Raw genomic sequence first — 27,967 nt, 5'->3', positions numbered from 1 at the left:
CAAAAAGATGGATTTATGATAAACATGTCGGCTCTAATCCGATTGTTTACAGCTTGGCATTGGTTTTAAAAACATGTTTTTGACTGTAATGATAGGCTCAGTCTTGTTGAAATGTGGGCATAAGTGATGAGCCACTAGAACCGCTGGTAGATGTTACTGAAGTTTTGAGGATCTGACGGTGGAAATGACTCGTCTGTTTAACGCGGTATCTTTATGTTTAGAAAGCTCATATCTGCTATCCTGTAAAAGTGTAGGTGTTTAATGCTTTCTAAAATGAATATTTAGTTTTGTTTGTAGTAAACAAATAAAGGAAGTTTTACTCGAAAAAAAGGTAACTTTCGTTTTGGGCTGACCTTATCAGCTGTGGGATACATCAGCTGATGCTCAGACTCTGTTTACATTTCACTTTTAGTGTACTCGTACGTAGATACGTCAGAGCAGTGTACTCTACGTCATTACGTCATTTCGTTTTAGTGTTGGTGGAAAGCGATGGCGGCGGCTTAGCTCCAACAGGACGGATTAAGAAAGTACTGTTTACATCTTCTTAGTTGCAATATTCATACGTAATTTCAACAGATACGTGGAGAAAGTGGATTCTTTTGCAGGATGCAAGCTTAGGTGAGTATTTCAGGAATATCTCGCCATCGATGTGTTAAAGCTGCGGCCTCCGTTTTGGGTTCCGCCCTCTACCACAACAACAACAATAACGAGGCTGTCAGTGTCAACCGGTAGAAAACCATTTAGCTAGCTTCATAACCTTGGATAAATATGAAACTACAGATTTAGTAAGTTCGAAAAATTCACAATCGTTAATTTAACTGGCATCTTTGTGTTTAGCTTTACTTTGCTCGAGTCTTTTATTTGTTTATTGTAACGCAAGCTAATGTTGTGCTGTCGATAATATGTAAACCTATTCTCGCTGAATAGATGTGCATTGAAGAAGTTAACGTTTAGCAGGCTATCGCTAGTTTAGACAACTAACGGCAACGTTAGCTGGCCCGGTTAGCTTGCCAGCTAACGTTAGTCAAACGCATAACGCTATCTAGTTAGCATTTAGCTAGGAGAATCGTGAGCTAGTTAGACAAGAAATATTGACATACATTTAAAAGCATTGTCAGTTTATGGTGTGGTACTATTGCGTCGCTGGCTGCATCTCGCCCTGCAGACTATTTTCATTGAACTTAATTAAAATGACAAGAGGCAGTGTTTCTGACGTTAATTTAGCTGGCTAGTAGACTAGTGCATATCGTGTGGTTGTAAAGTTAAAATAGCACTGTGTGACAATGTGAGTATGTGATTGATGCACACATTTTTAAAGACAGCTCACTTGCTATAATTTGTGCTTCATTTTATATTTAGTTACGTTAGTCATATTATGCTCAAGTTATTTTAAGGCTGTTTCACATCTTCTTAGTCGGTTAGCTTAATGTTTCACATCTTTAGCCAGCCAACTTGCATTCCTTCTCCTAAGTTATTCGTTGCATACAAGATAAAAGGCTTAGTTTGGGAATTTTCTCACTCTAGAATTTAGCTGCATCCAGGAAGGATATGTTAAGGACTTATTACTTACTTTTAGCTACGTATCTAGAGGAGATACTTGTATGTATGCATTTAATGTGTTTTCAGTCATTCCTCTCATTCCTTTGTTTCACAGATATCATCTTACACCATTGCCTGACTACAATGATCGATTAACAGTCCTGCAAGATGGGACAAGTCTTACTCTGAACCAAGCAAGAATTAGATTTTTTCCAGGTAATAACGCCTTTTGAGGATGAGTGTCCCTGGTTGTAGTTTAATGTTATCATAAATAGCTTGCGGCCATTTTGCATAACAAAGTTTACTTTTCTTTTGTTTTGAAGTTGAACGGGCAGTGGTTACGATTTATAATGTTGAATACAATTTACTTTTACCAAAGCCATCAAAAGAACAAAACAGAAATAAGTCTTTACAACTGTATTTAGTGTGGTGCGAGATAGATGTATGTTTACGTTGGAAACATTTTAAGCCCTTGAATGCAGTAATGTGAGAGTCATATGACAGGGAGGTTGTTTTTGCTTTTGCCACCCCTCCTTTTTTATTATGATCCCTCTGTAAAACTTCAAGCAGTCAAGTGACTGTGCACACTGAAGGAGGGAGATTTGCAGGCTGTTGGATACACCAAGCTGCTTATTTCACTGCTCACTCTTGGGCTGAGCGCTCCGCCCCCCCCCCCCCCCCCCCACACTCCCTCTCTGTCAGGATGTGTACAGGTCTGGGCTTACCCACAGGTTAACATGATGCCGAGATTGAAGCATGGACCCGAGCCAGCTCTCTCCGGGCTTGAAGCTTTTATTTTTTTTAGACTCCCAGATGAGGTTGATCTTTTGAACAGTTTAGTGCCAGAGATGTTATCCAGCCTGGGCTGTACCTATGGTCCTGCACTTAGTGATCGGGCTGCAGCTCCAAGGAGCCTGGACGAGAGACTTTGTGACCTGGATTTCACCTCGCCTGCCTCCCAGCTCACGTTAATTCAGTGCATTTTGGCTTGGCTGGAGAAAAGAAAAAAAACTTGTTTATTCAGCACAGAATACCTCCATTAATGTCTTTTAAGTTAAGTTTCTTTGCACTGGACATTCACACAGGTGAATCTGTCAGGTGGTGTTGCTAAATAGGCGAGTCGGATTCCAAGGCTGCCACTTCTCCAACCCTGGAGCTCGGGGCAGATTTCCCCTCTAATCCAGTATTACGTGAGAAGGCAGGGCACGCACAGGGAAAAGGTCAAAAGGACTCTCAGGGGTAGGCGGCGTCTCGTCAAGTGCAAAAGATCAAATCAAACATTTGGATCCTGTTCTTTACCTTTGCTAGTTTAAATCTGCAAATACATATGCTGCAATCTTTCAGTCATGAATCAGATTGAGCCTATTCTATGAAGTAAGAACAGAAGCAGCACATGGGTGGGATACTAATAGGTTTGCTGTTGTAGCTGTAACTATGGGAAGTGCTTTATATGCACTTCGCCTGAGAATTTCACTTTAAGCGCTGGTAAAACTGTTAAGCTCAGTGTTCAATGAACCATATAGGATGGTCTGTTTATTGTATATATGCTAGTGTGTGTGTGTGCAAGCTTGTGTGTGTGTGTGTGTGTGTGTGTGTGTGTGTGTGTGTGTGTGTTTGTGTGTGTTTACTGTCCTCACTTGGCCTTATCGTTAGGAAGGGTAGAGTCTCATCTGGCGCTCTGGGGTATCTGAACTGTCACTCTCTCCGCTCTTTATTGCTCTCGATGTGCTCAATTACTACAACTGATCTCACATTATATAACAGTCTGCACTTTGCCCTTGCCAGACCCCAAACACTATCTCTCTCTCGCTGGGCATGCACTTACCAGGGCTGTTAGAGACTGCTGCAATGAAACATTAACAACAACAACAAAACAAACACACACAAATAAGCAAACGAACAAAAACCCTGGAATGCTGAACGCAAACCCTTGTGACTGGAACAGCAGGGCAGGCGTTGTTGCCGTAACGACCTATTGTTAGGGAGGTGGGGGTTGTTGTGATTCTTTTGGCATAGCTGAGATATTTTGTGATCCACTGAGATGTGAATGTTCTTATTGTGGTCTGGTGTTAATGAATAGTGTGGCATGACGATGAACAGCAAAGAGAGTGAAAGAGAAAGAGAGAGACAGAGAGAGACAGAGAGAGACAGAGAGAGACAGAGAGAGAGAGACAGAGAGAGACAGAGAGAGACAGAGAGAGAGAGAGAGAGAGAGAGAGAGAGAGAGAGAGAGAGAGAGAGAGAGAGAGAGAGAGAGAGAGAGAGAGAGAGAGAGAGAGAGAGAGAGAGAGAGAGCAAGAGAGCGATAAAGCGATAAAGGGAGAGGGTGGACCATCATACCCGGAGAGCCAGTGATGGCAATCAAGCCTAAGACTGTTCGGGCAGACCCAGAGGAGTGGAAGGAGAGGTTTTTATCAGTGAATTTTCTCTGTGGAGTTTGATCCTGTGATGCGAGTGTTGCCAGCACCTACTTAACCAGTCGAGTGAGAGGAAGGCTGAATTCCAGTATATCTTGATTCAGCATTCTCTCTCTTTCTCTCTAATCGCAGTCACACCTCATTCAAAGGCCAGTGAAAGGACAGTGAAACACAGGGGAACTGTGCGTACGTGAAGCTCGCTCAGGCTCTCCACTAAGGTTTCACATATCAGGCTTGTGTCTTGGAGTCCTGAATCTTGGAATGCAAGATGGGTAGTTGTAGAGACACCCTCCGGTCACACACACACCTGAATGCTCTAGGGCAGGCAAGCATAAGCACTATAAGGAGAGGATGGGAGAAGTTTGACAATGCAAACATTTGCAGGAAAAAGGAAATGCACGCAGCACATACTGTTTCACATATTACATTTGCAGAAAAGGGGAAATGGACGCAGCACACATATTACATTTGCAGGAAATACCCTCTTTAATGCACAGGACTCATACAGGTCAGACCATTGTAGCGGGATGCTTATAACCTCTGGGGCTATTTCCCTGTGCAGGACGACAAAGTTACCCGTAAAACATTTTTCTGACCCCGACATATGGGGAGCACGTGGGATTTCCTTAGTACAGTCTTTTAGCTCCTGCTCCCGGTTCATCCCCGGTGAGACAAGGGTGTGGTGTGTTACAGTGACCTGGAGCACAACGTGGAGGTGTGTCAGCTTCCATGGAAGGGCCTCAGCACAACACGGAGCACAACGTGGAGGTGTGTCAGCTTCCATGGAAGTTCCACAGCGGTGCTTGCAATAGTCATGTACATTCAGTCGAAATCTCACTCTCAGTGTCATGCTTGCACCAACATATTTGTTGAAGCGCTATCTCCCCTGTGCTGCTGGTTTGCATCCTGATGTTCTTTGGAGTGGGTATGTATCAAGGTTTTATAGCTACAAGATTCTTATCCTGGCCTACTGGCCTTTTTTTTTCTACCTCTAGCGAAGGTTATTCCTGACTAACATGTTTTTAAAAGGGAGAGCATACAATGCTTTATTTTTCTACAGGAATGCTGACTTTACAGTTTCTTAAAAAAAAGAAAAAAAAGGGGACCTTTTATTTCATTGTGCCATTCAGGCCCTTGACTTTCATCCCCTGGGCGGTGGTGGAGTGGGGACCCCCCCAGGTGGCCTGGAGGCGGTGGCCCAGCCAGGGGGCTGTGTGGCCGGGCCGTGGGAGCAGGGTGACCTGGGGGTGAGCTGGAACTCAGCTGGTGGTTGGTCAGCACCACCACCACTCCTCCTTCTCAAGCTGTGCCTCCTTACACTGGAGTCTCCGTAGTTGATCAGACACTCATCTGAGCTTTATGAAGTCTTTCACTGTCAGATGGCTTCACTGTATCATTACTCAGACACAACCCATATTTAATTTCTGCATGGTTGCATCGTGTGTGTGTGTGTGTGGTGTGTTTGTGTTTGGGCTTGTTTGGTAGGTAAGGCCTTGGGGCCATGGAACTCTTGTGTGGTATTCATCTTTATTAAAAGCCTTTTTTGCCTGTGGCTGTATCACACCCTCCTCCTTATCTCTCAGAAGTTTACATTTTCTGTTGTGTGTGTGTGTGTGTGTGTGTATGTGTGTCTGAGAGATTGAGCAACATGAGTGAACTGACTGTCCTGTTATGGGAAGAGGGAGGGTTTTTAACATGAGTGATAAGGGTCAGAGGTATGTTTGTGTGTATGTATCTATAAATCTGCTGCTGGGAATAGAGACGGCCTCTCCCAGTGGCCATGTTGCAGCTACTTGTTTGCTTACAGTTTTACAAGGACAGCCACTCGTCTCGCCAAGTGCCTAAGACTGAGCACAGAGGCACGGCACTGTTCACCCGATAGAGATGAAGCACACAGAATATAGGAAGTGCTGTTCGAGAGAGGGAGTTGGAGTTGTGTTTAAAAAAAACACAATGGTGTATGATGTTATGCTGAAGTATTCCTTACAGTTCCGTTCTCTCTCTCTTTCTCTCTCTCTCTCTCTCTCTCCCTCTCTCTTTCTCTCTCTGTGTGTCTGTCTGTCTCTCTCTCTCTCTCTGCTCCAGTTCTCCGTGTGACCCTCCTGCTTGAGTTTGGGGATCCGTGTTCTCTGCCAGCCTCGAGCTCCCTGCAACACAAAGGGCTGGTGTTCTCACGAGTGTGACCCCTCTCTCCACCACGGGAGCCATGGTAACGCTTGTTCCTGCCATGGCTTACACCCTCACTGTGTCACAGGTCGACCTGCGCGGCCATGTTCCCATCCTCTACTACTATTAAACCCTTTACTCCGCCATAGCTGTCTTAAACTGCACGCCATTTCTGAAATACTTTATTCAGCATGTCATAAGCACAATACAAAAATGATAGTATTGAATTCAACTACTGTGTATATGTCTAGCTGAAGAGATATTAGTGGATGTAGCCTTGTTTCTATAGCGATACTGTAGTGAGGATGTGACGTAATGTGATGTAAACTCTGAAGAGAAGCCTGAAGGGGTTAACGGCATCTGTTACGTCTGTGTGATTGGTCGATTTATTGACCAATGCTATAATTTGTCTGGGGAGGTTATTAGCTACAAAAAACTTGGACCTAATTCCAGAATTGCTGAACAGATCAATGTTATTGATAGCAGCACCCTGTACGCAAATAATACCAAGCGTTACAGTTTTCCATACGAGTTTAGTGTAACATTCAAGCTTACTTGACGTGCAGAGTATCATCTTAAGATCTGAAATATCATCTCATTCATAGAAAGCTCCTCTACACCCAGGGTTATGGCACAAATGTTCTACCTACTGCCAATTTAAAAAAAAACGCCAAAACTCTCAGCACAAAACGTGGATCCTCCCTTGAAAAGATTATATCAAAGAAGACAAGGCACTGGTTGTAGTGGTCGTGTATAGATTTTCACTTACCTGTGTGTATTTTGAAATAATATTTGATTGTAAGTTGAAGTATGTGGGACACTGCAGTGTACTCTGTTGTGAACCGAACACTGTTACCTGCCGTTAGCTGAGTGATGATGGATGTATGCCGGTGCAGCGGCTGCTTGACTGGTGGCCGCAGTGAGGGGGTGTCGGGACTGACTTAGCTCTTCCTGTTTGTCAGGATGAGGAGGACCAGCAGAGTCCAGACCCCGGCAAGGCCAGCCTGACCCTCTCCAGGAAGACCCCTGTGCTGGAGGAAGACAACCTGCAGGTGGGAGAGAAAGACACACACACACACACACACACATACAGAAAAATGCAAACAATTAAGTCATATCAATATTCCTTTTACATAAAGCAGGCATGCAATTGTGACAATGATTGAGTACACTCTAAGTGTGTGTGTGTGTGTGTGTGTGTGTGTGTGTGTGTGTGTGTGTGTGTGTGTGTGTGTGTGTGTGTGTGTGTGTGTGTGTGTGTGTGTGTGTGTGTGTACACATGTAGGTCCCCTTCTCGGAGCTTCATGAGGAGTGCGTGGAGTATGTGGGCAGAGCGGAGGTTGCCATCATCGCCATGTCCAGCTACCGGCTGCACATCAAGTTCAAAGAGAGTGTCATCAATGTGAGTGTCCCTCTCTCTTATCTCTCTTTCTCTCTCTCTCTCTCTCTTAGTATACACCACAGGAAACCAGACCTAAACCACAGAGACAGAGAGCATTTTAGACACAGCACATTTAGCCCATAACATCACTGCTGTGAACTGCTACACCGCTAACAGCAGTATTTGCATGTTGCAAAACCATGGCATTACACCCATACATATCATTTCTGAACCATAATGAATAAGGCAACTCTCTGTCTCTGGGAGACTGTGTTTATTTTTAGATGACATATCATCATATACTTTTCTTACTCACAATACATACATGGTCTTTCGCTTTGCAAAACAAATTCCTTCTTTACATAGTTGACATCAGCTGTTTAGAACACAGTACAGTATGCATGTCTGTGGCCTCTTGCTGTGTGAGTGGCGTCTCTCAGCCATAAGGGACAGGCCTGCCGTGACCGGGTGTAGATATAGATAGCTTCAGCAGCCCTGCCCCGTGCCTCTGCCCCGTGCCTCTGCGTGTCTCACTGCTGTCAGCATGCGTGGCGCGGCGTGGCAGGGAAGACCTGTGGGGAAGGCTGGAGCCTGATGTATGGCTCTGGGAATAGTCGAGTCATGCAGAGACTGAGTCACGCCTCAGCCGGTGAAGGGCACTGCAGCAGAGGTGGAGGAGAGAGAGAGGGATAGAGAGAGAGAGAGAAAGGGAGAGAGAGAGAGAGAGAGAAGGGGGGGAGAGAGAGAGAGAGAGAGAAGGGGGGAGAGAGAGAAGGGGGGGAGAGAGAGAGAGAGAGAGAGAGAGAGAGAGAGAGAGAGAGAGAGAGAGAGAGAGAGAGAAGGGGGGAGAGAGAGAAGGGGGGGAGAGAGAGAGAGAGAAGGGGGGGGAGAGAGAGAGAGAGAAGGGGGGGGAGAGAGAGAGAGAGAAGGGGGGGGAGAGAGAGAGAGAGAGAGAGAAGGGGGGGAGAGAGAGAGAGAGAGAAGGGGGGGAGAGAGAGAGAGAGAGAGAGAGAGAGAGAGAGAGAGAGAGAGAGAGAGACAAGCAGACAGGAGAGAGGTGGTCAGTCAGTATGACAGGAGTTGAGGTACACTCTCCAAAATGACACACACACACACACACACACACACGTTCCTTAAAACTTTGCAGCAGACACACAGACCAGGTGAGGTGTCTGTGTTTGTGCTATCCAGAGTTCAGCTTGATGGGGCACAGGCTTCATAACAAGCAGTCGCACAGTCACCCAGACTGACGGCTCGTGTTCAGACTAGTGGCCTGAAAGTCACGATCAACACACAGGTTCTGCAAGCTTTTCGCAGGAAGCAGTAGAGGCTCTTATCAGTGTGGTTGGCACTAATGTGACTCCCTTATCACCAACCCTCGGACGTCCAGGCTGTACACACACACACACACACACACACACACACACACACACACACACACACACACACACACACACACACACACACACACACACACACACACACAGAGACAGACTGACCGCACACACACACACACACACACACACACACACACACACACACACACACACAGAGACAGACTGACCGCACACACACATGTGTGAATGTGGCGGGTTGTTCTCATGCTGTGCGCCAGACAGTCAACAGTGGGACAGTGTGAACAGGAGAGGCTGTGATGACCTCAAGGCAACGTGCATGATATGGCCACGCAGCTGAGCCAGAGGCCACTGCCATCACGGGTGCCTGCGTGGCAGAGACAAGAGAGACAGCACATCGAGCCCGCGCCAACAATGCACAGACACGCACGCACGCACGCACGCTCACAGACCGAACACACACACACACACACACACACACACACACACACCAGCCTGAATGTCTGAGCGGGGCGAGCGGAGTAAACCTAAGGCTCCATCATGCTGTCTTGCCTCTGTGTGTGCCTTTTGTGGAAGCTATCTCAGCAATTCACATGAGCTCACCCTTGGGGGACATTTGAGTGTTCAGGGCTATTTTGGTCTGTCGGGGATGAATGGGGATGGCACTGGTGTAAGATTGAGATTGCCTCAAGTTGACAGATTGTTAAGGCACTTGCTCATCAAGTTGTTGTCAGCAAGAATGTCTCCGTTGAATTTAGCTCAACCTGCTATTAAAACCCCCACAAGAATGTATCACCCAAACAGGCAGTGTTGCACAGCTCGCTCTGGACTGCTGTCTGTCTGAGGCGCTGTCTGTCTGGACCGCTGTCTGTCTGGACCGCTGTCTGTCTGAGGAGCTGTCTGTCTGGACCGCTGTCTGTCTGGACCGCTGTCTGTCTGAGGAGCTGTCTGTCTGAGGCGCTGTCTGTCTGGACCGCTGTCTGTCTGAGGAGCTGTCTGTCTGAGGAGCTGTCTGTCTGGACCGCTGTCTGTCTGAGGAGCTGTCTGTCTGGACCGCTGTCTGTCTGGACCTCTGTCTGTCTGAGGCGCTGTCTGTCTGAGGCGCTGTCTGTCTGGACCGCTGTCTGTGTGAGGCGCTGTCTGTCTGGACCGCTGTCTGTCTCGACCTCTGGGTGCTGATTGGTTAGCATGGTCACAGTGGAGCCACCAATGCGTCTGCTAGACTGTGCCTGGGGCTTCTCACACAGGCCTGTCTGCCCTGTTGTTTAAAGGTGCCCAAAGCAACATTAGGGCATCAAAATGGAAATATTCTGGATAAGACAATCTTTATGATATCGACATTTACTTCACCATGTTAGCACAGTTGCATCATTATTTGATACTTTGGGCGTTAAAAAGAGCGCTAAAACTAGCCGCAAGAGGGTAGCCCTTTATCTACCAATATCCACCAATAAATAAAGATTTGAAAAAAAAATGGCCTTTCCCCACCGGCGCTGGCAGCGCGATTTTCTATCAGTTCTCACCACACAACGACGTATCATCTTTGCTCCTTGAATTTCGATATGTAATGGTATGGAGTTATTGAAACTTACTACGTTTAAAAAAGACTAGAAATTGAACGTTTATTTTTCGAGTCTCAAGCCTCTAATGTTGCCTCGGGGCCTTTATCTCCAGAGGGGCCGCGGCTCTGATAAAGCACCACCTCCAGCCCTCACCTTCCACCCTCTCTCTCTCTCCTCTCTCTCTCCTCTCCACCTATCCCAGGTTCCCCTGCAGCTGATCGAGAGCGTGGAGTGCCGGGACATGTTCCAGCTGCAGGTCATCTGCAAGGACTGCAAGGTCATCAGGTACAGAACCAACCACGACATCAGAAGGCCTTATAGACGGCTCCATTGTTGTTGAATTATGGGACACTCCAGGAAGCTGTGTATTACTTTAATGGATCTCCTCAATTCCTCCAATGAATATTTGATGGATAGTAACGGGAAGCAACATTGTGATGAGATGAAGACGCATAGCTGCTCCGTGGCTTTGATGCATTTCCTAGGTGACTTATGACAGCCAGCAGTCACGATGTGTTTGAGTTGTGTGGGCGACCTTTGACCTCTCACCTCTGACCCCGGGGGCAGGTGTCAGTTTGCACAGGCGGAGCAGTGCCAGGATTGGGTGAAGCGTCTGGGGGCCGTGGCTCGACCGCCGGCGCGGCTGGACACGCTCTTCGCCTTCACTTTCCACGACCACACCGAGGAGCAGCAGGAGCCTCACAGTGACATCTGCAGAGCAGGTAACACACACACACACACACACACACACACACACACACACACACACACACACCCTCACGCTGAAGAGGAGGCTCTCACAGATACACACACACACACACACACTCTTGCATTCACTCACACTCAGGAGCAACAGCAGACTCATGATGAGATTTGCAGAGTGGGTAACACACACACAAATACATACAAACTCACTCACGCACGGACACACACACGTCAATCTTTTGCATAGATTGTGCACACAGCTGCACACACACATTCACACTGCCCCGCACCTGGCTTATAGCCTCGGATGTCCGCTCCGAGTGTGTGAGTCATGCCTGCATACCCCACATACCTGTTCACGCCTCGTCACACCAGAACCTTAATCACCTGCAATCCCCACTCACATTATTAACATCTCTGGCGTTCCAGCACTCATAATCCCCTCTCTCGTCTCGTCCCCCCCTCTCGTCTGTCATCGCTTAGGTGACCATGTGACGTCCCGCTTCAAGAACGAGGTGGAGCGCATGGGATTTGTAACGCACGGCACGTGGAGGATATCGGAGATCAACCGCGGCTTCAGGTGACATATGCCTCCCTCTGCCTCTCGGACACAGTGTCCTTGTGAAGGACTAGGCAGGGACTTACAGCACTCGGACTTTAAAGGATTCTCACATAAGAAACCAACGATAGAGTCTGAACAGACAGCTACACTTTCTGACACAGATCACTTAGGATGTCAGAGCACTCTGGCGCTTTTTGTGTGATCTCTGAACCAGACCATTTTGTCTTGTCTTAAGCTTTTACAGAACAGAGAACTTTGTGCATCAGCCATGGAATATTAGTTAGGCTTGTCAGGAATGGTACACAGGACAACACTTCCATAAATTATTTTTTATTATGATCTTTAAATGTGTGGAATTCAGTTTTTTCAAATGATTTAAGGGGAAAGCTGACAGCCATTGTTGTATGTAATTCAGTGACAATCCTCAGTAGGATTCGCCACCCACAAACAATAAGTGTTATGTAAAGACAGTGTTATGTCTTTCCACACTGTTGCCAAAGTAACACAGGGCTGTCCCAGATGTCAGGCAGATGCCTCTGATCTGATGTTTGGCTGTTTCACACTCAGAGTGTGGGTTAGGGTTATGGTTATAAGGGAGTTGATGAGGCCAGTGTGGTTTAGGGTTATGAGGAGTTGATGAGGCGGACCGTGGTGTTTGACTCTTTGCCCTGCTGTGCTCTGGTGTGTCTAGGGTTAAGGGTTAGGGTTAGGGCCATGGGGTTTGACCTTTGCCCTGCTGTGCTCTGGTGTGTCTGGTGCTCTAGGGTTAAAGGTTAGGGTTAGGGCCATGGGGTTTGACCTTTGCCCTGCTGTGCTCTGGTGTGTCTGGTTCTAGGGTTAAGGGTTAGGGTTAGGGCCATGGGGTTTGACCTTTGCCCTGCTGTGCTCTGGTGTGTCTGGTGCTCTAGGGTTAAGGGTTAGGGTTAGGGCCATGGGGTTTGACCTTTGCCCTGCTGTGTGTCTGGTGTTTCTGGTCTAGGCTCTGCTCCAGCTACCCGGAGCTCCTTCTGGTGCCAGCGTGGGTCACCGACAAGGAGCTGGAGAATGTGGCTGCCTTTCGCTCCTGGAAGAGGTTCCCAGTGGTGGTATACAGGTGTGTGTGTGTGTGTGTGTGTGTGTGTGTCTGTCTGTGTGCTTGTCTGTCTGTCTGTGTCTGTGTCTGTGTCTGTGTGTGTGTATTATAAGTATTGGCCTTGTTAGGATAACAAAACAGTGTGTGAGAGTTTGGCAATGAGTGATATGAGCGTTGACCATGAACAGACATTATAAAATCCAAACGTGAACATTATGTGTGAGTGTGGATGTGTGTGTGTGTATGAGTGTGGATGTGTGAGTGTGGATGTGTGAGTGTGGATGTGTTAGTGTCTAAGTGAAAGTGTGTATGTGTTAGTGTGGATGTGTGAGTGTGGGTGTGTATGTGTAAGTGTGTATGTGTGAGTGTGGATGTGTGAGTGTGGATGTGTAAGTGTGGATGTGTAAGTGTGGATGTGTGAGTGTGGATGTGTAAGGGTGTTAGTGTGGATGTGTAAGTGTGGATGTGTGAGTGTGAGTGTGTATGTGTAAGTGTGGATGTGTCAGGGTGTTAGTGTGGATGTGTAAGTGTGTATGTGTAAGTGTGGATGTGTATGTGTAAGTGTGGATGTGTTAGTGTGTATGTGTGAGTGTGGATGTGTGAGTGTGTATGTGTAAGTGTGGATGTGTGAGTGTGGATGTGTGAGTGTGTATGTGTGAGTGTTTGTGTGGCCTGATGTTGTTGTTTTCTGTCTGCCCATCCAGGCACCAGAGCACGGGCGCTGTGATTGGCCGGTGCGGGCAGCCGGAGGTGAGCTGGTGGGGGTGGCGGAACGCGGAGGATGAGCAGCTGGTGCAGGCCATCGCCAAGGCCTGCTCCTCCAACGGCAACGCGCCCACCCCGCTTAGCAACGGCTCCTGCGGTCACGCACACACCAACGGCACAAACGGCAACGCAGGTCTGTACTCGCACACAAACTCACTTTCTCTTCATGTGTGTGCATCTCTGTGTGTCGGCAAAGATGAGGTTACCGTTTGAGAACACAGGTTCACAAAATAAATCATTTTATTTCAGAATAAGGTGCCTAACAGTAGAATTAAGAGTTACCCGTTATATCGCACATCTGTTTTGTGGCACATGGCAGAAATGTTTTTATTTAAAACAAATTATACATATTTAATTTGTTTTGTCTATCACAGATACCGTTGCCAATGGTGATGTGGAGGCGGAGCCTGAGCCGGAGCCGGCAGCCACACCTCCAGAGAAGCTGCTGATATTGGACGCCAGGTCATACGCTGCGGCAGTAGCCAATCGGGCGAAAGGAGGCGGCTGCGAGTGTCCAGGTAGAGGCTAATCAAAGGGTTTGAACGTGGTGCTCTCCTGGCAGACACTAGGAGGAGAAATAGATTGGGTGCCCGTGTGTGTGAGTCTGCAGTTCTAATTCTTTAAAAGAGCACCAATCAGGTCTGGTCTGGAGTACTGCTGCAACTGTGTGGAATGGTATGAGTGAGTGTGTGCATGTGGGCACACTCTCATGTGAGGTCTCGTCATGTGGGCACACTCTCGTGTGAGGTCTCGTCATGTGGGCATACTCTCATGTGAGGTCTCGTCATGTGGGCACACTCTCGTGTGAGGTCTCGTCATGTGGGCATATTCTCATGTGAGGTCTCGTCATGTGGGCATACTCTCATGTGAGGTCCTGTCGTGTGGGCATATTCTCATGTGAGGTCTCGTCATGTGGGCATACTCTCATGTGAGGTCCTGTCGTGTGGGCATATTCTCATGTGAGGTCTCGTCATGTGGGCATACTCTCATGTGAGGTCTCGTCATGTGGGCATACTCTCATGTGAGGTCTCGTCATGTGGGCATACTCTCATGTGAGGTCTCGTCATGTGTGCATACTCTCATGTGAGGTCTCGTCATGTGGGCATACTCTCATGTGAGGTCTCGTCATGTGGGCATACTCTCATGTGAGGTCTCGTCATGTGGGCATACTCTCATGTGAGGTCTCGTCATGTGGGCATACTCTCATGTGAGGTCTCGTCATGTGGGCATACTCTCATGTGAGGTCTCGTCATGTGGGCATACTCTCATGTGAGGTCTCGTCATGTGGGCATACTCTCATGTGAAGTCTCGTCATGTGGGCATACTCTCATGTGAAGTCCTGTCGTGTGGGCATACTCTCGTGTGAGGTCTCGTCATGTGGGCATACTCTCGTGTGAAGTCCTGTCGTGTGGGCATACTCTCGTGTGAGGTCTCGTCATGTGGGCATACTCTCATGTGAGGTCTTGTCATGTGGGCATACTCTCGTGTGAGGTCTCGTCATGTGGGCATATTCTCATGTGAGATCTCGTCATGTGGGCATATTCTCATGTGAGATCTCGTCATGTGGGCATATTCTCATGTGAGGTCCTGTCGTGTGGGTATACTCTCATGTGAGGTCTTGTCATGTGGGCATACTCTCATGTGAGGTCTCGTCATGTGGGCATACTCTCATGTGAGGTCTCGTCATGTGGGCATATTCTCATGTGAGGTCTCGTCATGTGGGCATACTCTCATGGGAGGTCTCGTCATGTGGGCATACTCTCATGGGAGGTCTCGTCATGTGGGCATACTCTCATGGGAGGTCTCGTCATGTGGGCATACTCTCATGTGAGGTCTCGTCATGTGGGCATATTCTCATGTGAGGTCTTCATGTGGGCATACTCTCATGTGAGGTCTCGTCATGTGGGCATACTCTCATGTGAGGTCTCGTCATGTGGGCATACTCTCATGTGAGGTCTCGTCATGTGGGCATATTCTCATGTGAGGTCTCGTCATGTGGGCATACTCTCATGGGAGGTCTCGTCATGTGGGCATACTCTCATGTGAGGTCTCGTCATGTGGGCATATTCTCATGTGAGGTCTCGTCATGTGGGCATATTCTCATGTGAGGTCTCGTCATGTGGGCATACTCTCATGTGAGGTCCTGTCGTGTGGGCATACTCTCATGTGAGGTCCTGTCATGTGGGCATACTCTCATGTGAGGTCCTGTCGTGTGGGCATACTCTCATGTGAGGTCCTGTCGTGTGGGCATACTCTCATGTGAGGTCTCGTCATGTGGGCATACTCTCATGTGAGGTCTCGTCGTGTGGGCATACTCTCATGTGAGGTCTTGTCATGTGGGCATACTCTCATGTGAGGTCCTGTCGTGTGGGCATACTCTCATGTGAGGTCCTGTCGTGTGGGCATACTCTCATGTGAGGTCTCGTCGTGTGGGCATACTCTCATGTGAGGTCTTGTCATGTGGGCATACTCTCATGTGAGGTCCTGTCGTGTGGGCATACTCTCATGTGAGGTCCTGTCGTGTGGGCATACTCTCATGTGAGGTCCTGTCGTGTGGGCATACTCTCATGTGAGGTCTCGTCATGTGGGCATACTCTCATGTGAGGTCTCGTCATGTGGGCATACTCTCATGTGAGGTCTCGTCATGTGGGCATACTCTCATGTGAGGTCCTATCGTGTGGGCATACTCTAATGTGAGGTCCTGTCGTGTGGGCATACTCTCATGTGAGGTCTTGTCATGTGGGCATACTCTAATGTGGGCATACTCTAATGTGGGCATACTCTCATGTGAGGTCCTGTCGTGTGGGCATATTCTCATGTGAGGTCCTGTCGTGTGGGCATACTCTCATGTGAGGTCTCGTCATGTGGGCATACTCTCATGTGAGGTCCTGTCGTGTGGGCATACTCTCATGTGAGGTCCTGTCGTGTGGGCATACTCTAATGTGGGCATACTCTCATGTGAGGTCTTGTCATGTTGGCATACTCTAATGTGGGCATACTCTCATGTGAGGTCTTGTCATGTGGGCATACTCTAATGTGGGCATACTCTCATGTGAGGTCCTGTCGTGTGGGCATACTCTCATGTGAGGTCCTGTCGTGTGGGCATACTCTCATGTGAGGTCCTGTCGTGTGGGCATACTCTCATGTGAGGTCTCGTCATGTGGGCATACTCTCATGTGAGGTCTCGTCGTGTGGGCATACTCTCATGTGAGGTCCTGTCGTGTGGGCATACTCTCATGTGAGGTCTTGTCATGTGGGCATACTCTAATGTGGGCATACTCTAATGTGGGCATACTCTCATGTGAGGTCCTGTCGTGTGGGCATATTCTCATGTGAGGTCCTGTCGTGTGGGCATACTCTCATGTGAGGTCTCGTCATGTGGGCATACTCTCATGTGAGGTCCTGTCGTGTGGGCATACTCTCATGTGAGGTCCTGTCGTGTGGGCATACTCTAATGTGGGCATACTCTCATGTGAGGTCTTGTCATGTTGGCATACTCTAATGTGGGCATACTCTCATGTGAGGTCTTGTCATGTGGGCATACTCTAATGTGGGCATACTCTCATGTGAGGTCCTGTCGTGTGGGCATACTCTCATGTGAGGTCCTGTCGTGTGGGCATACTCTCATGTGAGGTCCTGTCGTGTGGGCATACTCTCATGTGAGGTCTCGTCATGTGGGCATACTCTCATGTGAGGTCTCGTCGTGTGGGCATACTCTCATGGTCTTGTCGTGTGGGCATACTCTCATGTGAGGTCCTGTCGTGTGGGCATACTCTCATGTGAGGTCCTGTCGTGTGGGCATACTCTCATGTGAGGTCTCGTCGTGTGGGCATACTCTCATGTGAGGTCTTGTCATGTGGGCATACTCTCATGTGAGGTCCTGTCGTGTGGGCATACTCTCATGTGAGGTCCTGTCGTGTGGGCATACTCTCATGTGAGGTCCTGTCGTGTGGGCATACTCTCATGTGAGGTCTCGTCATGTGGGCATACTCTCATGTGAGGTCTCGTCATGTGGGCATACTCTCATGTGAGGTCTCGTCATGTGGGCATACTCTCATGTGAGGTCCTATCGTGTGGGCATACTCTAATGTGAGGTCCTGTCGTGTGGGCATACTCTCATGTGAGGTCTTGTCATGTGGGCATACTCTAATGTGGGCATACTCTAATGTGGGCATACTCTCATGTGAGGTCCTGTCGTGTGGGCATATTCTCATGTGAGGTCCTGTCGTGTGGGCATACTCTTATGTGAGGTCTCGTCATGTGGGCATACTCTCATGTGAGGTCCTGTCGTGTGGGCATACTCTCATGTGAGGTCCTGTCGTGTGGGCATACTCTAATGTGGGCATACTCTCATGTGAGGTCTTGTCATGTTGGCATACTCTAATGTGGGCATACTCTCATGTGAGGTCTTGTCATGTGGGCATACTCTAATGTGGGCATACTCTCATGTGAGGTCCTGTCGTGTGGGCATACTCTCATGTGAGGTCCTGTCGTGTGGGCATACTCTCATGTGAGGTCCTGTCGTGTGGGCATACTCTAATGTGGGCATACTCTCATGTGAGGTCTTGTCGTGTGTGTCTGGCTGTAGAGTACTACCCCAACTGTGAGGTGGTGTTCATGGGCATGGCCAACATCCACTCCATCAGAAAGAGCTTCCAGTGCCTGCGTTCGCTCTGTGCCCAGCAGCCTGACCCAGCCAAGTGAGTCCCCACTCCCCCACGCACCTCCACATTCCAGCCCTGGGTTTCACTCAGGGTTCTGCTAACCTCTATGCAACATTCACATCATGGAAGAACAAAATTCAATTCAAACCTTTTTTTTTTAAAAAGACACTTTATCACAACTGGTTGTCTGAATGGTGAATAACCTCCGTCATGTCACATCCCCCCTCTCCCCCTCTCTGTCTGTCTCTCCCCCTCCCTGTCTATCTCTCCTCTCTCTATCTGTCTCTACCCTGACCCTCTCTCTGTCTGTCTCTCCTCTCTCTATCTGTCTCTCCCCTCCTCTCTCTGTCTCTCCTCTCTCTATCTGTCTCTCCCCTCTCCCTCTCTCTATCTGTCTCTCCTCTCTCTATATGTCTCTCTCCTCTCTCTATCTGTCTCCCCCCTCTCTCTCTCCTTCTCCCTGTCTATCTGTCTCTCCCTCTCTCTGTCTGTCTCTCCTCTCTCTCTCTCCTTCTCCCTCTCTCTATCTGTCCTTCCCCCTCTCCCCATCTCTATCTGTCTCTCCTCTCCTCTCCTCTGTCTCCCCAGCTGGCTGTCTGCTCTGGAGAGCACTAAATGGCTGCAGCACTTGTCTCTGCTGCTGAAGGCGGCGCTGCTGGTGGTGAACGCGGTGGACCGCGACCGCAGGCCCGTGCTGGTGCACTGCTCCGACGGCTGGGACCGCACGCCCCAGATCGTGGCGCTGTCCAAACTCCTGCTGGACCCCTTCTACCGCACCGTAGAGGTCAGAGGAGAGGAGAGGAGAGGGGAGGGGACTATATAGACTTAGAACATGGTGCTGAGGGGGTCATATTTAAGTGCCTAGGTCTGCCGATAAAGCAAAGACATGACATTGAAACAGTGATTAAGTTCAAACAGTCTTTTACCAGTGACCAGTGAGTGATCAGTTAGCTTTCATTAGCAGGGTGGCTCCTATAGTGGACTGGTAAATGCTAAATGGACTGCATTTATATAGCGTTTTTCTACTCAAAGTGCTTTAGAGGTTAATGCCTTACACACATCTACTCATTCACGAACTGATGGCGGAGGCTACCATGCAAGCGTTTGTGGGTTCAGTGTCATGCTCAAGGACCCTTTGAAACATGGTCAGGAGAAGTGGGGATCCAAAGAGCAACCCCTCTGATTGGGCGAACGACTCCTTTACCTCATGAACCACTACCGTCCCTAGCTTCAGACCAGGCAGCAGTAGAAGTATGCGCTTTGTAAATGAATGCCTTCTCACCTGACCAGCCGCACAGCATATCCACCCACACAGAGCTTATAATAGAGGGGGGTGTGACATGCAAACAAGTCTGAGCACAAGGAGACCAGAACAGTGACAGAACAGGCACTCGTGTCACACCTGCAGAATGGCCCCTCAGAAATGTGCACGTATTTCCAGTGAAGGGCTGGATAGACATGTGATTTACCGGCTGAGATATGATGTATGTTTGCCAGACGGACATACCTCAACAATAAGGTTAAAGACGTGTGTGCACAGGCTGTGGATAAGGCACAGGAAGGTAGAGAAAGAAATGCACAGAACATTCTAACAATGCGTAGCCACATACCAAATGTGTCAGGAAGGCTAATTGTTTTTATGGTTGTTTTTTTTCCGTTAAGGTGTTTAAAGCTGTTGGTTTTTGCATGCATATTAGGTAGTCCGCTCAGTAGTTTAAGACCAGAACTTCCTACTGCTGCGTAAAGTCCTGTCTTGTTAGTCGCAGAGAAATACAGGAGAGGAACTTCGTAAAATGGAATTAGTATATTTCATGCAAACCACATCGCTTCGATAGGCTGCATCACAAACTTTAACTCCGCCTCCTCCTGTCCTGGCCCCTCCCATTGGCAGGGCTTCCAGGTGCTGGTGGAGACGGAGTGGCTGGACTTCGGCCACAAGTTCGGCGACCGCTGCGGCCACGGCGAGAAGGCGGACGACGTGAACGAGCGCTGCCCCGTCTTCCTGCAGTGGCTGGACTGCGTGCACCAGCTGCACAGGCAGTTCCCCTGCTCCTTCCAGTTCAACGAGGCCTTCCTGGTGAGTCCACAGCACCACCCGCAGGCCTGGAGGCTACATGGCGCCTCAGTGACTGCTGTCAGTGTCCTGCCTGAACGTAACTTGAAATGAAGGTCCAAGTTGATGTCTAGAGAGATAGTCCTCTGATGCTATAGTGTCATGACACCTGTGTGTGTGTGTGTGTGTGTGCGTGTGTAAGAGAAAGAGAAAGAAAAAAGAGAGCGAGTGAGATAGAGAAAGAAAGAGCAAGCGAGAGAGGGTGAGTACATTTATTCTGGTGGTGGAGTTTGGTTCTTCATATCAGTCCTGTTTAGGAAAGCCTTAAAGTCTAACGCAGATGAGTATCAGTCTGTTGTGTTTGGTACGTAATGGATCATTTGTTCTTTTCTGTGAACACTTCTTGACTGTCTTATCAGGTTTGTTTTTACTTGTACTTGTACTAATCACATCCCTCTCATTTTGAATGTGAAAGTAGTTTCCCCTTATCAGTGTGAAATTTAGCTTAAGTTTGAAGTGCACCTGTCTTTGTTGATGTCTACATTAAGTGGGTATCTCCTGATCTGAGGGTGCAAGTCACGTTTTTGAGGAGTTATTTTAAAGTGTTTTGGAATATTTGGAAAGATGTCACTGTCCTTTTGTCATTAAATGCTGAAATGTGTGTGTGTGTGCTTGTTTGTATGTATGTGTGTGTGTGTGTGTGTGTGTGTGTGTGTGCTTGTGTGTGTGTGTGTGTGTGTGTGTGTGTGTGTGTCCAGGTGAAGTTGGCGCAGCACACGTACTCCTGTCTGTTTGGGACGTTCCTGTGCAACAGTGGGAAGGAGCGGCAGGAGAACAGTGTGCAGCAGAGGACCTGCTCTGTGTGGTCACTGCTGCGCCCCACGCACCGAGCCTTCCGGAACATTCTCTACTCACCACACTCCGAGACGGTGAGCTCCTCCACACACACACACTCAGACTCAGCTTCATGCGCTTGTTTTGCTCTTGGTTTCAAGACAAGTAATGTTCTCTGTGCGTGTGTGTGTGTGTGTGCGTGTGTGTGTGTAGGTCCTGCATCCAGTATGCCACGTGCGCAATCTGATGCTGTGGAGCGGCGTCTACCTGGCCAGCTCCTCCCCCTCTACACCCTGCGAGGAGTCATGTGCTCCTTACCCCGCCCACAAAGCGTCCTCTGAGGACACGCCCAACGGCAGGTGAGGCCACACCCTAGAGCAGGGGTGACAAACCTGTCATCTTTACCACTGGAAAAGGGGAACATTGACACTACACCAGGGGTGATATAAACCTCTCTCATCCATTATAAAGGCTTTTATGTCATCTATACCACCGGTAATGGGGAAGATTAGCACTTAGACACTCTGGGTAGTCTAATCAGAGCTGTTTTCTGGCACCAGTTTACTAGGAACCAGAGGCATTAACTGAACTTCTGAGAATCCATTTAAACAGAAGAGGCTGTGAGCGGATCACTCTAATTAGTTTCTTCCTCTATCTCTGTGTGTGTGTGTGTGTGTGTGTGTGTCTGCTTTTGTGAGCGTAGGCTTCCGAAGACACGTTCTGTTGATGACCTGCCATTAGCCTGTGAGGGAGGACCTCCACCTAGCCGTCGCTCCAGCGACCCCAACCTCCGTGCCCTGGAGGTTGCTATGGCAACATCGCCGGATGATGCTGAGATTACGAACGGTCTGGACCACGAGGCCAGTCCCAGCCCAGAGCAGCAGGACTCGGAGACGGGACTGGAGGACAGGTTAGACGGAGAGGAGCCGAGCGAGCGGGCAGAGACGAGCGACGAGCCAATCGGCGATGAGACTGAGGAGGCGGGGACATCCCAGGAGGCGGGCCTGTCCATGGCCGAGGGCGTGGTCGCGGCTCAGATGGAGCACATCCTACAGGAAGCCCGGGAAGAGGGCGGGGCTTTGTCCAGCGCGGCTCTCTCTGAGGACATCAGTGAAGACATCACTCCCTCCACCCTCTCCACACCCACACCCTCTCCCTCCGAGGCGTCCTCCGCAGTGCCTGCACAGGGTCCTCAGGACCCCATCACCCAACTCTGCGAGGAGCTGGTCGAGCAGGCTCTAGAGTTCGCCACCAGTTCGCCAACCAACACCACGCCCTTGCCCGCTGGTCACATGACTAATGGCCACTGCAACGGCCAATCAGAGGAACCGCTCACTCCCCCTCCCTGTCGCGAGGAGGACGACGACGACGGTGAACCCCTGTCCGTAGACCCTGTTGCTGGGCAACCTGAGGAGCAGAGCCCCCTTGAGACGGAGGAGGAAGCTCCAGCACACCCCCACACTCCCCCTCCAGAGCCCCAAACACAGCCCGCCTTCCCGGTCTGCCCTGCACTGCCGGAGCCGCCCCGGACTCTCAATGGCCTCCACCTGCCTTCCCACGGTGCCTTGCATCCCCTCCCCCCCTCCCCTGCCGTGTGCAACGGGGAGACCCATCCCACGCCCAACGGCTCCCGGCGGCCCCTCAGCAGGCAGACGTCAGGAACCGTCGGTGGGGTGACCTCCCCGTGCGGCGGCGGCCACCTCCTCCACCCCCGCAGGGCCTCCGGGGTCGTACCTCGCGGAGCTGGGGCTGCGGCGCCCCCTGCTGGACACCTGGAGGAGGACGGGCTGAGCGTGCACAGTGACGCGGTGCAGGTGCGTCTGCAGCAGATAGAGGCAGGCCACCAGCAGCAGGTGGAGAACCTCAAGTGGCAGGTGCAGCAGCTGTGGAGCAGGCTACGAGTCAACGGGGAGCTGCCCGCTGAGCTGGTGAGACTCACACACACACACTCTCACACACACACACACACGTTTGTTGATCTTACCTTCATCATCATTCCTACCCTCAACAACACTGAATCCAAAATTTTCCCACACAAGGGATTTGAAAGACAGCTGTGCCTCTCTAAATTAGCCATTCTGCCATTGTCAAGCAGAGATCTTTTTTTTTTTTTTTTTTTTTCTCTCCCGATCCTCCCTCTCACACACACCTTTGCAGACTTGAGAGAATACCGTCACACATGCCCTATGTGTGAAAACAGCAGTTCTCAGAAGGAGAACACGATTATTGCATGTATTCCTGAAAACGTTCTACAACCGACACCTGAATGGCTGAGTGCGCCGTCCGTCACAGAGCCCCGCCTCCGCGTACATAGCGTTGCGTTGTGCTTTTCCTCTGCTGAAAGAACCAAGTTACACCAGATTAAACACCATTTAGTGATGCCTGGGTTAGAAACCACATTCATGTCCAGTCCAGTTTCTGCATTTTCAAGTTTTGAATGATTTAACTGAACCCCCCCCCCCCCCCCCCCCCCCCCCCCTCTCTCCTCTTGTCCTGTCAGACGTCTCTCCCGGACGGGGAGAATAACCTGGAGCCGGTGTGTCTGACGCGCTGCAGCACGGAGTACTTCTCAGAGGGCAGCTGGGAGCAGGCGGAGCAGAGGGAACCGGAGGTGAGAGCACTGCCCTGTGTGTGTGTGTGTGTGTGTGAAAGAGAGTGAGAGAGAGAGTGTGTGTGTGTGTGTGTGTGAGAGTGAGAGTGTGTGTGTGTGTGTGTGTGTGTGTGTGTGTGAAAGAGAGTGAGAGTGTGTGTGTGTGTGAGAGAAAGAAAGAAAGAGTGTGTGTGTGTGTGTTTTTCTGAGTTTGCACTGCTGACGTTTCCCCTGAACTTCACGGGTGAAGAAGTCAGCCCTCGTTGTCTGTGTGAATTTGTTGTTGAAGTGTGTTTGTCTGGTCTGTGAAGGTCACCAGGTGGTATCCAGATCACCTGGCAACACACTGCTATGGCTGGCAACACACTGCTATGGATGCGAGACCAAGTTCTGGCTGGCGGCTAGGAAACACCACTGCAGGTGAATGCACGGACACACACTTACATTCACACACTCATATATCTCCTCTAAGTTGACTGTGAATGCCTTTGGGAAAAGCTATAACCGTAGGCCTGTATAATTATCCCATAAAGGAACATAATTTGTCATCAGAAATACATCATTATAATCCCTGATTTAGTCTTTTGTCTGTGTACGTGTGTGTGTGTATTTCTGTGCACCATTCCTCTACATTGTCCTGTGAGCGGATACTCCTAGTTCAGTTTAGCTACCCGTGCACTGAGACGAATCGCTTCAACTTGTCAGCCCCCATTTGCAATCAGCTGGCTAGCTCCCAAACCTGGAGCTCTCAGATTCGAAAACTTTGCCATTGTTGTTGGTTTTCTGTTAGTTCTGAATGGTTGCTTTTCAAATCAGGGTTAGGGAGCCATTTTAGTGGTGTCAGTTTAAGAGATGGGACTTTAAGGGGAAGGGAAAGGGCTATATATTTTGAGTTTATATATATGTTGAGGGTGAGGCTCTACTGCACGCAGAAGAGAAGAGAAGGTGGATGAGGCACTGTTGCTCTTGGCAGAAAGGGGCATCTCGTGACGTCTGAACTGGCACAGGCCCAGTGTGAGGTGGATCAGACAAAGAGGAGTAGTGTTCATTGATTGGCTTGTGAGAGTAGTTTCATGTAATTTGATCATGTTTGAAGTGTGTGTTGGCCCTCGGACAGGTCGTGTTATGGCCAGAGTGGTGCTAGTCTGGGTGCGTGTTAGTCTGTGAAGTCTAGTCGGATGGTCACACAGGGCAGTGTGCTTTTCTTTAGATCTCATCCCTCTTTTCTGACTCCTCCTCTCCTGTCTTTCCCTCTCTCCTCTGCAGTGCCAGAGAGCCTGTTGAAGAAGCCTGGTGAGAGATCCCCCCCCCCCACTCCCCCTCCCCCCTTTCCTCCCTCTCTCCTCTCCATCCATCCATCCATTCATTCTTTCTCCTCCACCCACTCATCATCCCTCCATCCCTTAACCTATTCATTCACACCCTCTTCTCTGCTTGGTCTGTTTCTGTTTGTCTGTTGAATGACTCTGCTTGCTTTAATCAACACGCCTGGCTAATACACTAATCTCCTCATTATCCTCCATCCTGGCTCTGGTGGATTGGTTGCCTCCCCCACGTTTTCTCTAAATATGGCCAGTCATGACGACAAAGTCTCGCCAGCACGGTTTTAAGATGTCGATCTCTCGTTAAAAAATTACCGCCACAGACTCGGGGATTCATTTTCGGGAAAAAAAAGAAGGGTCTGAGAGGAAGCGGGAGGGTGGAGATATAGTGCTGGTTCTCACAGTCTGGGAAAGAGAGAGAGAGAGGGGGAACGCCAAGTACTGGGCTCTCAGGCTGGGAGAGAGAGAGAGTGAGAGAACGCCAAGTACTGGGCTCTCAGGCTAGGAGAGAGAGAGAGAGAGAGAGTGTGTGAGTGAGTGAGTGAGTGAGTGAGTGAGTGAGTGAGTGAGTGAGTGAGTGAGTGAGTGAGTGAGTGAGTGAGTGAGTGAGTGAGTGAGTGAGTGAGTGAGTGAGTGAGTGAGTGAGTGAGTGAGTGAGTGAGTGAGTGAGTGAGTGAGTGAGTGAGTGAGTGAGTGAGTGAGTGAGTGAGTGAGTGAGTGAGTGAGTGAGTGAGTGAGTGAGTGAGTGAGTGAGTGAGTGAGTGAGTGAGTGAGTGAGTGAGTGAGTGAGTGAGTGAGTGAGTGAGTGAGTGAGTGAGTGAGTGAGTGAGTGAGTGAGTGAGTGAGTGAGTGAGTGAGTGAGTGAGTGAGTGAGTGAGTGAGTGAGTGAGTGAGTGAGTGAGTGAGTGAGTGAGTGAGTGAGTGAGTGAGTGAGTGAGTGAGTGAGTGAGTGAGTGAGTGAGTGAGTGAGTGAGTGAGTGAGTGAGTGAGTGAGTGAGTGAGTGAGTGAGTGAGTGAGTGAGTGAGTGAGTGAGTGAGTGAGTGAGTGAGTGAGTGAGTGAGTGAGTGAGTGAGTGAGTGAGTGAGTGAGTGAGTGAGTGAGTGAGTGAGTGAGTGAGTGAGTGAGTGAGTGAGTGCCAAGTGCCAAGTGCCAAGTGCCAAGTGCCAAGTGCCAAGTGCCAAGTACTGGGCTCTCAGGCTGGCCCGAGAGCAGCCAATCCCTTAGCCAGGCTGCACCCACCGAAACTGGAGCTAGGATTCTCACGCTTTTAGGATTCCGACTATTCCACGCAGAATAGCTTTATCCACACTTGAGCGTGCTTCGCTGTACAAAATAACTGCCCCCTTTTACTTGGTGTGAAAGCTCAAAGATTTGATCCAGCATCCGTTTTGCGCTTCCTCAGCATCTCATTGTGCTGCTCAGGCTGATGAGATGATGTAGTCAGATGTAGCCATCAGCCTTGCGTAACAGAGCATGGGTTATTAAGACTTGTTGAAATGAATGTATGAGCGTGTTAATAGCACGAGCCTAACGAACCGCCACTCTGTCTTTTTTTCTCCCTAATGCAGGAACTGTGGGAATGTGTTCTGCGCTAGCTGCTGTGACCAGAAGGTGGCGGTGCCGAGCCAGCAGCTGTTTAATCCCAACCGCGTGTGCAAGGCCTGCTACGGGCACATGCGTCTGACTCCAGTGCCCCCCGCCGTGCCCCCCGCCGACCTGGAGCTGGAGAAGCCAATCACAGCCAGCTCTAACTAAAGCCCCAACCCCACCCCACCCCACCCCAGACAGAATCAGCCAATCACAGATCGAGTTAACTCCGACTAAACCTTCCCCAGAGCATGGCCAGTTACGGCCCGGCTTCAACAGCAGGATTCAGCCAGTCAAAGACAGTTTTTTGACCAACCCCACCCAAAAACTTGGCTTATACCCCCCTCCGTGGTCAGTCTTCACCCCCTGGACAGATAAGACTGCCACAGCCCCCCCCCCCCCCCCTCCCCCCCCCCCCTTGCACACATAGAATTAACTAAGGAGCCGCCTGGGAGTCTAAGAGAATGTTTGCACACACACAGAAGAGTATGTTAGTGTGAGTGTGTGAACGAAATGTATGTATATAATGCCATGTGTACAGCTATTTGAGAGAAAGTGAAAGTGAGAATGATAGATGGGTGTGTGTGTGTGTGTGTGTGAGAGACTGAGTGTGTGTGTGACGAGGATGGATTTGCTATGCCGTGTGTCCGGTCAGTTTGTTAACGGACAATCGACACAGAGCGTTACCTTGGCACCCGGCCCCAGGCGGTTTAGACTGGGCGATGAGATGACGGCGTGTCGTGTCGGACTCCTGCTCACGTATCCCATGCTGCTTTGCTCCCCTTCCTCCAGGCTGAGGGCTGAGAGCCTGTGGGGGTCCCCCCAGGTCTGTGGGGCCTCGGAGTGCTCAGAGACTGGTGCCTGCAGAGGACGTGGTGCTCCCAAAGTGTGTGAATGAATTAAAGCACAACACACTGCCCACCTAAACCCATTTGTTAATCTGTGTGTGTGTGTGTGCGTGCGTGTGTGTGTGCGTGCGTGCGTGCGTGCGTGCGTGCGTGCGAGAGAGAGAGAGAGAGAGAGAGAGAGAGAGAGAGAGAGAGAGAGAGAGAGAGAGAGAGAGAGAGAGAGAGAGAGAGAGAGAGAGAGAGAGAGAGACAGACAGACAGACAGACAGACAGACAGACAGACAGACAGACAGACAGAGAGAGAGAGAGAGTAAGAGAGACAGATAGAGAGAGAGAGACATGCCCACCTAAACTCAGTTGTTAATCTGTGTGTGTGTGTGTGTGGGTGAGAGAGAGACAGACAGACAGAGTGAGACAGTGAGAGAGAGAGAGAGAGAGAGAGAGAGAGACAGACAGACAGACAGACAGACAGACAGACAGACAGACAGACAGACAGACAGACAGAGAGTGAGAGTAAGAGAGAGAGAGAGAGAGAGAGAGATAG

The 27,967-nt window shown here is 49.6% G+C and overlaps 1 protein-coding gene across 1 annotated transcript; it reads left to right on the top strand.

The window, feature by feature from the left end:
- Positions 1-481: 481 nt before the first annotated feature.
- LOC308372763 (phosphatidylinositol-3,5-bisphosphate 3-phosphatase MTMR3) lies at positions 482-27,390 on the top strand. The gene is given in 22 exon segments (XM_080848062.1): positions 482-618; positions 1,655-1,755; positions 6,042-6,165; positions 7,085-7,174; positions 7,408-7,524; positions 10,623-10,705; positions 10,988-11,142; positions 11,609-11,705; positions 12,667-12,780; positions 13,464-13,657; positions 13,899-14,042; positions 18,113-18,224; positions 18,777-18,972; positions 20,080-20,265; positions 21,000-21,170; positions 21,289-21,434; positions 21,779-23,003; positions 23,576-23,686; positions 23,977-24,018; positions 24,021-24,085; positions 24,932-24,958; positions 26,557-27,390. Coding segments are annotated over 20 exon segments (3,465 nt in total). The 5' UTR covers positions 482-618; positions 1,655-1,755; positions 6,042-6,162; the 3' UTR covers positions 26,744-27,390.
- Positions 27,391-27,967: the final 577 nt, after the last annotated feature.

The sequence above is a fragment of the Sprattus sprattus genome (genome assembly GCF_963457725.1).
Source record: "Sprattus sprattus genome assembly, chromosome: 11".
In the NCBI taxonomy this organism is placed as follows: Eukaryota; Metazoa; Chordata; class Actinopteri; order Clupeiformes; family Clupeidae; genus Sprattus; species Sprattus sprattus.
The sequence above is the reverse complement of the archived record's forward strand: the minus strand, read 5'-3'. Positions and strand labels throughout refer to the sequence as shown.